Here is a 12,241-nt window from a genome sequence, read left to right on the forward strand (position 1 = left end):
CCACTGTTTTGACTGCTGTTTGGATTCTGGTGTGTAATGGGGAATTCAAGTCTCATCCATAGTAATAAATTGATGCACAAAATCAGTTTTATTCTTGTTAAAATGCTCCAAGCACTGTTCAGAGATTTTCATGTGAGTGTGTTTTTGATCTGCTCTGAGCAAGACACCATCCATCTGGCTCAAAGCTTTTTCATTTGCAATTCTTCATTCAAAATGTATCCTACATGTTCTTTTGAAATGCCCATATTCTCAGCAATTTCACACACTTTGACTTACTGGTCATCCAATACCATATCGTGCACTGATCAATGATTTCTGGTGTTGTTATACTTTTTTGGATGGCCTTCATGTGGGTCATCTTCAAGGCTGGTACGGCCACATTTAAACTCAACAGCACATTTCTTAATTGTTGAAAATGAAGGAGAAGAGTGCCCATAAACCTTTATGAACTTCGAATGACTTTCTTTTGGTGTTAAACCTTCTTTCACAAAGAATTTTATAACTGCACGATACTCAATTTTATTCATTTCAAGGGATACAGACAACACTTTGGCTCCCGACAGCTGTATAAAAAAAAACTACTTGATAGAATGATTTGCAATTTCACATGGATGCTTATGACAGATGTACCAACCTAGAAAAAAAAAATCTTGCTGATAGTGTCGCCATCTATGGTCAAGGCCAAGAAATTTTCAGACCACCCTCATATTGTCCAATCAAAGTCTTTATATTGAAGTAAATGAACTTGCTGTATCACTTAGGCTAAAACAGTTGTCTCTTAACTATGCCTAAAAATAGTCTTTTCTAGAGCATCATATGTGGTCCAGTATCTTTTTTCTGCATTGGGAAGCTCAATATCACACACCTGCCACTTGCCCCTTTTTGGATGTGTGTTAAAAAAGAGATTATGCAAGCTGTTGATATGAATGTTGACAACATTACCTGCCCCAAACATGACACCTTTCTTCCCTGGTATGTTTGCACTTCATCCTGTCACTAACTGTGCCAACTAAAGAAGTCTCATACTCCACCAACTTGCTACATACAATTATTTAATGCATGCAGTGTAGCATACTCTGATTTCTTTCCCATTTATGCCAATTATTCAAGATCTGAGACCTCTGTTGGTTTTGCTGCTGCTGTGTTTCCTGATATTACTATATCCAGCTATATCCCACTCTATTGCAGTAATTATACAGCAGAGCTGCATACCTTTCAGCTAGTGCAGGGGTCAGCAAACCTTTGAGATGGAAGAGTCTCAAAGGTTTGCCTCACCTCACAACAATTTAAAAATTTACCTGTCCCCCACAACAATTTAAAAATTATTCGAGAGCCATAAATATATATATTTTTTCAAATAAGGAAAATTTAAAGTAATATTATAGTAAATTTATAGTAATATATAATAAGTTATAATATTAATTATATCTTTATTAAATGAAGAAAAAATCACACAAAAAAATCTCTCATTAGTTTTAATCAGTGTAGCAATGAGCTTGCATTTCCTTACAAAGTTTCTGTATGTCCAGTTTGTAACTAGTCTTTTTTAATTTAAGGCACGATTCCAAGTTGGCATCAGTAATTTGGCTCCTCAATTTACATTTAATGCAATTAATGTTAGAAAATGATTGCTCACATAAATATGTAGACCCGAAGATACTGAGAACACCAAATGCAAATTTTTTCAACTCATGAAACGAGTCCAGAAGACTATTCCAAGTGTTGAAAATCATTGAGTTTGCCTGTGCTCACTTATTAGTTACTTTGTTGCTCTGCAAATGACCTCAGATGTCAAGGCATCCTAAAACTTAATCCTAATTAGTTACTTTGTTTGGCTGCTCTGCCTACCATGTGCTCAATCAACCATCCTCTCCACGCTCGCTTTCCCTTCCCTGACATCGCACAGTGCCACGAAGTTTTGCGAGACCTATAAAACAAATGAAATCACCATTATGCGAATAAAATCCTTTACGAATTTTATAAATGAAACTATGATAGTTTTATTTTCATTTTCACTTCAGAGCCACATGTACATACCCAAAGAGCTGCATGTGGCTCGCAAGCCGCAGTTTGCTGACCTCTGAGCTAGTGCATGTGCACATAACATAAAAATGCTACCAAATGTATATAATTTACACACACTCTCACTGAGTTCTTTACACACCATCTCATCTCTTGTGCATAATTCACATTCAGTGCTTTCTAAACATCAAAATTAAGGGGCTTCATCTTGCACAAAATGGATCCGTTTAAGTTTGATGGTTGATTGTGCTGGATTCTCAGACACACTGGAATTAAGGGAAATGAGATTGCAGATGCAGCTACTGGATTAGCCCATACTTTTTCCCATGCTGTTTGACAGTCCCATATAGAGACTTCAGACAGCTTATAGAATTACAGCTAATTACCCAATGACAGTCTTCATGTCAGGAAGCACTGGCAAACAAATTGCACAAGATTAAAATTGAAAATAAAATTCAGATTGATTAAGATTGAAATTGCTAGCCCGTTGGCCGATTGGTTAGTGTATCTGCTCTCCAGCCAAAAGGCTGGAGAGCAGATACACTAACCAATCGGAGCAGATGTCCCACCTGTGTGTGAAAAATGCAATACACATCTCACTGTTTGTCATATTCTGGTGGAGTACCAGCATGTCACACAAGACAGGAATGAAATTTTTACTAATCTAGCTGAGCCATATAAACTCACACAGATATTATCAACTCTGATAAATTGCATGACATTTTTTAATTAATTTTTTAATTAAAAAAAATAATTTATATAAGCATACTGTAGTTTGTGCTGCATTACTTAATTTATAAATTTTTAATTTATTTTATACAGAACATATTATTTACTAATTTATTGCTTTATTACTATTTATTATTTACTATCTTGTGTACTGCTCTGCTCTTTGCTTTGACAAGTGGGTTCTCATTAAATGGGATCATTTCTGGAATTGTTTCAGGAGTGAGACTGTAGGTGGTACCGCTGATGTATTCCACAGAGAAGCATTCACAGTCATAAAGTTTAGGCACAGTGAAATTATCTGTGAAATAAACAGACAGACAGACATTTGCTATGCATTGCATGATAGTTATGTTCAATAAGAGTAATATATGCCATATGGATTACTTTAAATTTCCTGTATATAAAAAGAAATTTGAAATAACAAATGGAGGATAATAATGTTTCACAAATGTCCTTTTAACTGTAGGAAAGATCTGCAGTACAAAAAGAAAAGCATTTGCTAAAGGAACTTGCAAATGAAAGAACCCAAGTAAGAATGTTGCAAGATCAAGTTGATCATCACCGAAAAGAGATAGAATTACTTACAACAGAAATGGAAATAAAGATGAATGAGGTGCTTCGTGTAAGGAATGAAGCTACTCAGCAAATCAAGTAACATATATTTTAGCTCAAAATTTTTTTTCTTATTATTATGATCATCAACAGCCCTCTACGTAGCTGATAGATTCAGTTAACACACCTTAAACTCACTCATGCTAGTCATATTCGTGACACTCTCGAGAAATGCATGTCTCTCCTTGTATAAAATATATTGCTTACTCACAGCACTCCCATACATCTTATGGCTTTACATTCTCTTGTTATGCTCTGAATAATCTCTTTCATATTTATCTTGTAAAATCCTCTAACCAAAACATCTCTATCATATCACCAATTCTCTTCAATCTTTCCTCATAACAAACATTCCAGAGTTCTGATATTGGCTAAGTTGCCCAACTTTAGAACTTTTATGGAATTTCATTATTATAGCAGGATTGGGTTATTTTGAATTATGGCCTAAACAAGTTAAGGCCATGAGACCAATGCATTATGTCTATTAAATGTGTGTTAATCAGGCAACTAATTTTTTGCATAAAGAGACAGCTCCCTTCCTGTCTTCAGTCATTGCACAGTGATGTAGAAGACAGCATCTTCTACATCACTGTTCTAATACATTGTGTGGTGTATACAGTTCTCATAATATGTGGCTTGAATGTCAGGTCATTTTCTGTCAACTCTCACTGCTAGATAACATTTCTATAAATACAGAACACAGCATTACACTTTTGCGCTGTCCAAACTGTTATATATATATATATATATATATATATATATATATATATATATATAAGCAAAGATAAATATTCCTGATGGAAGTTGATGTCATCATCATTGCTTAGAACTCTTTCCAAATTTGCATCATCACAAACAACTAAATATTCCTGTAAAACCACACAAAATAACAGTAATAAAAAAAATATTAAAAACAACAGTGGTCCAAGGATGGAATACATTTTCAAGCTACTGTTTCCCAATACATACATACATACATACCTATATATACATACAGTTAGTTACACCCCGAGTTACATAACACATGACTTACGTAAATTCACAATTATGTAATAAATTTACTAGCATATGAACACGTGTGCAGCTTTGCGCAAGTGCGTCTTTGACAGCCTTATTGCAGTAGTAGATGCCTCGCTGGTTAGCTCAGTCACATGTTATCACTGCTAGTTTCGTTTGTTTTTTACTCTTAAAATGGAATGCAAACACAAAACCGAATGCGCCGGTAATAAATCTAAAAAAACAAAGGTCTGCAATTACTTTAGAAGAAAAGTTGAAAATAAGTATGAAGGCAGAAAAATTCTGTCAACAATAACTCAGGAAATAAATCGACAGCCTTATTGCAGTAGTAGATGCCTCGCTGGTTAGCTCAGTCACATGTTATCACTGCTAGTTTCGTTTGTTTTTTACTCTTAAAATGGAATGCAAACACAAAACCGAATGCGCCGGTAATAAATCTAAAAAAACAAAGGTCTGCAATTACTTTAGAAGAAAAGTTGAAAATAAGTATGAAGGCAGAAAAATTCTGTCAACAATAACTCAGGAAATAAATCGACCTATTTCATCAATGCCAATTTATTTAAATCCTCCTGTAGGATATCTACGTCACCTTTATCAACTATTGCTCTACCCAGTTTTGCGTCATCAGCAAACAACTGAATATCCCCTCTTAAATCTTTCCCTATGTCAGTACCAAACTCTTAGGCACTCCACTGGTAATCATCATTCTCCTAGATTCCATTCCCCCATACACTACTCTCTGGTGTTTTTCCATCAGCCAACCCCATCCATGCTACTAGCCTCATATCCATTCCCATTTGCTCCAGTTTTTGTAATAATTTTCCATGTGGTATTCTGTCAAATGCCTTAGCAAAGTCGAGCAGTATCACAGTGTATGCATCACCTTTATCCAATTCTGCTGTCACTTTATTATGAAATGTGAATAATTTACCAAGACAGGATCAGGGCCGGCCTTCTCTATAAAGAGGCCCAGGTGCAAGAAACCTTTTGGGACCCTAAAATATTTTTCAAAGGTAAAAATTAAAGGATTCAAAATAAACATATTGTAAAACCTCTTACCTGCAATTGATTTTGTTACAGGAAAACAAAAAAACACATTTGAAATATAACAGGTTAACATAATGTTTACTGAACACAAAACAAAAGTATTAAATAATTAAAATAAATAACCTGGCTCGCCAACTAGCACACAAAAACTGTTTACAATTAATTATTGTTTAAAGTAATAAAAAAATTAATTTAAGCACATACAAAAATAAATAGGTTTACTATTAGGGGCCTAGTGTTACTAACACGTATGTTGCTTAATATGTATTTATTTAAATATGCAATTTTTTTTTGCTATGTCATTAATCATTTCCGAAAAATTATAATTTTTGGCAATTTCCTTTTCGATGCTTAATATAGCAAGTGCATTTAAGTGTTCTTCGCACATACTTGACCGAAGATAATTCTTTATCAATTTTAATTTGCTAAAAGAATGCTCTGCACTTGCTATAGTAACTGGTAACATAAAGAAAATTTTCAATACAGTTAGCACATTTGGAAATAGTTCATTATAACTATTATTTAATATATATCGCAATATGTCTTGCGCGTTATTTAAATTTTTTTGGTCCAAGATCAATTCTCGTAACAAATCAGTTTCCTGGATTAAGTCTTCATTTACATCTTTGCTATAATATTTTACAAACTCCCTTGAGAGGTTTTCTAGTTCATTTTTTTCTAATGTTTTTATATCAGTGATTAATTTAAAATAAGAAATAACATTGCGTATATTTTTAAATCTCTCATCTATTTGTAAAATAACAGTATCAATCACAACGTTGAAAAAGTGACATCGAAATTCCTCTACCGGGTTTAGTAAAACTTAATCTTCTGCTAGTTTGGAAAATAATCTTTTTGTTTTTCAAATTCTTTTTTCAGGGAAGTGTTGAGAAATATTCAAGTTTCATGCTATCATTTTTGGGTCGTCTAAAAATGTATTAAATTTTTGATCTTAAATTTTGGATTTCATTTTTAATTTTATTCACTAAATTAAAATCAGAGTCAAGAACAATTGTTTTTGCTTGAAATAGTTTGTTGATACTATTAATTTTTGACAATATTGTAAACCACACCAATAAGCTTAAAATAAATGGCATTTCTTGTAATGAATCTAGTAGACTTTTAAATATTATTATTATTATTAAATATTATTATTTTGGGCAACTCCAAGGAGTTGACAGACTCATCGAGGGAGGCCCTAACATCATGTCAAGAACAACTACTATTCGACATTCACACAGTATCTATCATATCTTGCCTTGAACTCATTCACGGTCATAGCACCCACAACAGACTCTGGCAGCTTATTCCACTCATTCACCACTCTCCAAGTAAAAAGCCTAGCTATAACACCCCTGCTAACCACATTCTTGCCCAGCTTCCATGTATGGCCCCTAGTCCTCCCACCACCAGTCCCATTCTTAAAAATATCTTCTGGATTAATCTTATAGAAACCCTTCAGTAATTTGAATGTCTCAATCATATCGCCCCTTTTCTGCCTATCTACTACCTATCAAATATGTCACTCCCTTGCAACCCACAAATCTTCAACCTGTTCTCATAAGGTTCATTCTACAGATCTGCTATCATCTTGGTCACTCGTCTCTGGATCCTCTCCACCTCCTCCCCATCAAGAAGAAACCCTGGTGCCCATATCTGGGCACAGTAGTCTAGATGGGGTCTTATCAAGGCTCGATATAGAGGAACAATAACTTGTTTGTCTCTGCTTGTTAAAGTATTTTTCAGCAACCAAGTGATTTGATGAGCTGATTTAGCCACTTTTGCAGGCACACTTTTAGGCAATGCATTCCAATCACCCACTACTCTCCATGCAAAAAATCTAATCCTCACTCCCTTGCTCACATCCATCTTATATATTATACAGTTTCCAGGGATGACCTCTTGTTCTCCCCCCCCCCCATCTTCAGATATTCTATGGAAAATCTCATCCACACTAATCTATTAATTACCCCTTACCAACTTATACGTCTCAATCATTCACAGTCAAAGCACATTACAGAGCCACTAGGCTCTGCAACCCACATTCTCCAAATCTGTCTTCATATTCTACCTTCCAGAGACCAGAAACCAACTTAATCAATCATCTCTGGACCCTCTCCAACATCTCATATTTCATTCCACTGTACAACCTTATACAGTGGAATGAAAACATCCTGATTTCTACACTTCAGTGTTTTCCACATCGTTCCCATAGTCTGCTGTGCTGTCCTCGTAATTTTAGCAAAATGTCCACGAAATTTCAAGTCTCTATCCACCACAATCCCAAATCCTTTATCTCCTCCATCCCATCTTTGCATCCACTCACATCCCATCTTTACTTCCCAAATTTTAAAACCTTACACTTTGTAACAATTAATCTAACATCTCCGCCCCCCCTCACACTCACCTATTCAGACAGTGTATTTAGGTCCTTTCTGGAAAGCTACAGCATCTGTTGAAAGTTTATTTTTCACTTGGTTAGAGTATAATAAATTTAGTTTAATCCTTTATTTAAGTGTGAGCAAACAAAGTTTGCGCCTGAAAGTATCTTCAGGACTGGGGTAAGGTGGTACAACACCAGGGCACTCCTTGTAAAGGTGGGGCAAGCTACCAACACTCCTATCTCAGTATCTCCCATAATGCAAAACACATCTCCTTGCGGATATGTCTAATGTTATGCATTAAGGGAAGGGCCACAACCCAGACTAGTTTCGACCTTTATTGAGGTTTCTTCAGTGGGAGCCCTCAATAAAGGTCAAAACTAGTCTGGGTTGTGGCCCTTCCCTTAATGCATAACATTAGACATATCCGCAAGGAGATGTGTTTTGCATTATGTTTGCACAATGTTTGCACCCGAAGATACTTTCAGGTGCAAACTTTGTTTGCACACACTTGGATAAAGGATTAAACTAAATTTACTACAGCATCTGCTTTCCCCAACTTTGCATCATCTGCAAACAACTGTATACTACCATTTAAGTTTTTTTTTATCTCATTTACATGCAAATTAAACAATAATGCCACCAAAACAGACCCCTGGGATATGTCACTAGTGATGTTCCTCTTCTGGGATATCACTCTCCATACATAACCTGTTGATACCTATCAGACAGCTGATTTCCTATCCAACCACATCTGTTCCAATTTAACTACTAGTTTGTCATGTGGATATCTATTGAAAGTCTTTGCAAAATCTAAATATACTACTTTATATGCATTCCCCCTTGTCCAATGTATTTGTCACCTTGTTATAAAATAAGCAGATTGCTAAAACACAATCTTCCTTTGAAAACCAACAGTGTTCATTTAAGGAAGACTGTGTTTTACCACTAGTGACCTTCCTCTTTCAGGATACGGTACCCCCCCCCCCCCCCATATACAACTTTCTAATACCTATCTAATAGTGAGTCACTGATCCAACTAAAAAGTCTATTATCTAATCCCATCTGTTTCAATTTATTTAACAGTTTGTTGTGTGGTAGCCTATCAAAAGCTTTTGCAAAATCCAAGTACACCACTGTATGAGGGTGGTCTGAAAAGTTCTTGGCCTAACAATGAAAAAATGAATTTATAATTTCGAAATTATTTTTATCTTCAACATAACCTCCCTTAAGACTAATACATTTATTCTAGTGATGCTCCAGCCATTATCCCATCACTGTAGTGGTTCTCAGTAAAATCTTCAAAATACCCCTATATAGCTGCAATCACCTCTTGATTCAAAGAAAAACACTGACCAGTGAGGAAGAGTTTTAGTCTTGGGAAGAGATAGAAGTCGGAGGAAGCCAAATCTGGGGAATAGGATGGATGTTCCAACAATTCATAGTGCAGATCCCTTAATTTTTCCATTGCCAAAACACCTTTGTGGGCAGGTGCATTGTCCTGATGAAAGATGATTTTTTTTTCTGTAAATTTTTTTTACAATATATACTACTGGAAGCAGCATCACAAATTATCAAATTAAAAGAATGTGATAAGCAAGGTACATAAATTGCATGAGGGTTTAAACTAATTATTCTATATTGTACGCCTTTATATGTTCCCTTCATATTGCTACCATTATCGTATGCTTGCCCTATACAATTTATATCTAAATCAAGCTCCCCTATTCTTTTTAAAAGCGAATTTAGCTTCAGATACTGCTGTGTTTTCGTTAATTGTACCAATAAATTCTTCTAAGGCATAAGTTTGTTCAAACTGTGTATACACTGTTTTGACTGCATCTACTTTTGCTTCCCATCGAGTATCACATAATGGTTTAAGCGTAATATTTAAATGCTTTTGTATAATTTCCCACCTTTTTTGTAGATGCAGAAAATATGCAGTATAGACGTTGCAATATTCCGAAATTTTTTTTACAATATATACTACTGGAAGCAGCATCACAAATTATCGAATTAAAAGAATGTGATAAGCAAGGTACATAAATTGCATGAGGGTTTAAACTAATTATTCTAGATTGTAAGCCTTTATATGTTCCCTTCATATTGCTACCATTATCGTATGCTTGCCCTCTACAATTCATATCTAAATCAAGCTCCCCTATTCTTTTTAAAAGCGAATTTGCTAGTCCTTCACCAGTCACATCAGTTACTTCAATAATTTCTATAAATGACTCATTTATAATTAATTTTTTTGTCTACAAAATTTACATATCTAATAATTATTGTTGTTCCTTGTGAGAGATATCAGGAATACAATCCATTTGGATACTGTAATATATGGCTGCTTTTATATTGTCTTTAATTTTATTAAGGACTTCATTATCTAATGCAGCAATAATTTCCTCTTGAAATCTATGTGCCAAATGATGCAAAATTCTTTTTTTTGTATTTTTAATTCTGTTTACATGATCCATTAGCACAAGATCATATCTACTTAATAATTCTATTAAACTTAAAAAATTTCCATTATTCAGCATTCCTATTGTTTCATGGGATCCTCGAAATGACAGATTATTACTTGCTATAAATAGAATTACATTTACAATTCTTTGGAATAGTAATTTTAGACATTCCGTTTCTTTATTTATATTAATTTGATTTGTTCTGTCAACAGTCGAACATAAATAAGCCTTTTTAGTAATTCTTACCAAGCAATAAAATAAAAGAATTAAAGTGACCAACAGAAAGCTTGTGATCTCAAATTACAGATGACAGTTTCCTCCATTTATTAAAACCATATATAAATTGTGTTGATTGATCTTTTCCTCTTCTTTTGGAAAATAATACACAACAAAAGCAAAATACTGAGTCTTGAGCTTTATATTCACTTTATATTTATAAACTTTATAAATTATCATTTATATTCACTTGATCAACATCGTTATTATTGTTTTCATCGTTATTTGCTGTATCCAAAATGTTTGTATAATCAGACGCATCTTTTTTGACGAATCACACAGTTTCTACATTTTCGTTGAAAAGTTGTGTAGCTTGTTTGGAGTTTTCTTCTTCAGTTGAAGTTTGAATCGCAACTGCTGAAGTCGTAGCAATTTTGTTGTCAGATTTATTTTATAGTCCATAAAAACAAATCTACTTGTGACTTTTTGAGATTTTGCTTTTCTTCTTTTTTCTTTTCTGCTGATTTCCTTTTTTGACACCCAGAGGGATACTTTCTTGGCATTGAGATTATGGGTTAGGCTTTGCCTGTTGAATAAGTAAATAATATTAAATATTTTTATCCCATGAATTAACAAAAAGTTAAATATGTACATACTTTTTACAATATTACAAAATTTTAGAAACACTCAAGGAATGTGTTTATTTTTTTTCATTTGTTTACTTTGAAACCGATGAACTGAAGTTTTATTTGTTTACTTCAGTTCATCAGTTTCACCCCTATCTATCACTATTAACTGAGTTGAAATTAACGTAGTTGAGATCTAATCACGTGCAGACAACACTTCATAATCCCGAATATTGATAATACATTTTACATAGCTTTAAAAATAACTTGCCGTATTTACTGGAATATGACTGGTCCTCGCGTATAACTCGTACCCCTGATTTTACATTGCGAAAAAAAGAAATTGAAAAGTTTCGCGTAACCCCGCACAGAAAAAAAAAGTTTAATCACATTCACCTCATGGCAATAGTGACTCGCTTCCTGTGGCAAACCACATTCCCTCCATACTAGCCAATACGTCTTCAGACGCAAGTAAAAGCAGGTCATTTTACAAACATTTGCAGTCTGTGTTATATATTTCTCAACAAATAGGGCAATTAGAGACAGCTGGGATAAAAATGGCACTAACTAATGAATCGCATGTCCCTTCCCCCCAAAACTATGCTATTTAGCTTCAAGCAAAACCATATGCTGCACTGGCAAACACTAAAAACTAGATGTGTGGGAGTCTGTCCCCCAAGCTCAAATGCAGAGCAACAATAAAAATCAACAGAAAGTGTTAAAATTCGTAAACGTGTTAAAGCTAGGAAATATATAGTGAATATTGTTACTTTCAGATATTGAATTTGGTTGAAGAGAATTAGCATTTCAGTTCAAAAATTGTCTGCTGACTTTTATCTTTGACTCGTGCAATCTTTTGTTAATACCACACCAATCATATGCACATATCTTTACTGGCCTAGTACCATGGCTGTCTGTTCATTAGTCATTCGTGAAGGATTGTTCATTAAGTATCTCAAGTCTTGTAAATTACTGCTAACTTTTGCTTGAAATAATGGGAAAGTAGATGGTGCTATTTGGGTAGGATGCACACAAGGAAACTGCTCTCTAGGCAGGAAATAGCAATTGCAATATATGCGGAGATTTTACGAAAAAAACTGAAAACTTTAGTTTCCGAAAATCAATG

At 34.4% G+C, this 12,241-nt stretch overlaps 1 protein-coding gene across 1 annotated transcript in view; it reads left to right on the forward strand.

The window, feature by feature from the left end:
• LOC150106392 (uncharacterized) overlaps positions 1 to 12,241 on the forward strand; it is a 264,780-nt gene that overhangs the window by 170,576 nt on the left and 81,963 nt on the right. Inside the window, exon 12 of the mRNA XM_090392418.1 lies at positions 3,218 to 3,402. Within this exon, the coding sequence (XP_090248544.1) occupies positions 3,218 to 3,402 (185 nt within the window). The remainder of the gene's footprint in view (positions 1 to 3,217; positions 3,403 to 12,241) is intronic.

The sequence above is a fragment of the Typopeltis vanoorti genome, chromosome 5 (assembly GCF_054136105.1).
Source record: "Typopeltis vanoorti isolate ZY-2024b chromosome 5, IOZ_Tvanoo_1.0, whole genome shotgun sequence".
NCBI lineage: Eukaryota > Metazoa > Arthropoda > Arachnida > Uropygi > Thelyphonidae > Typopeltis > Typopeltis vanoorti.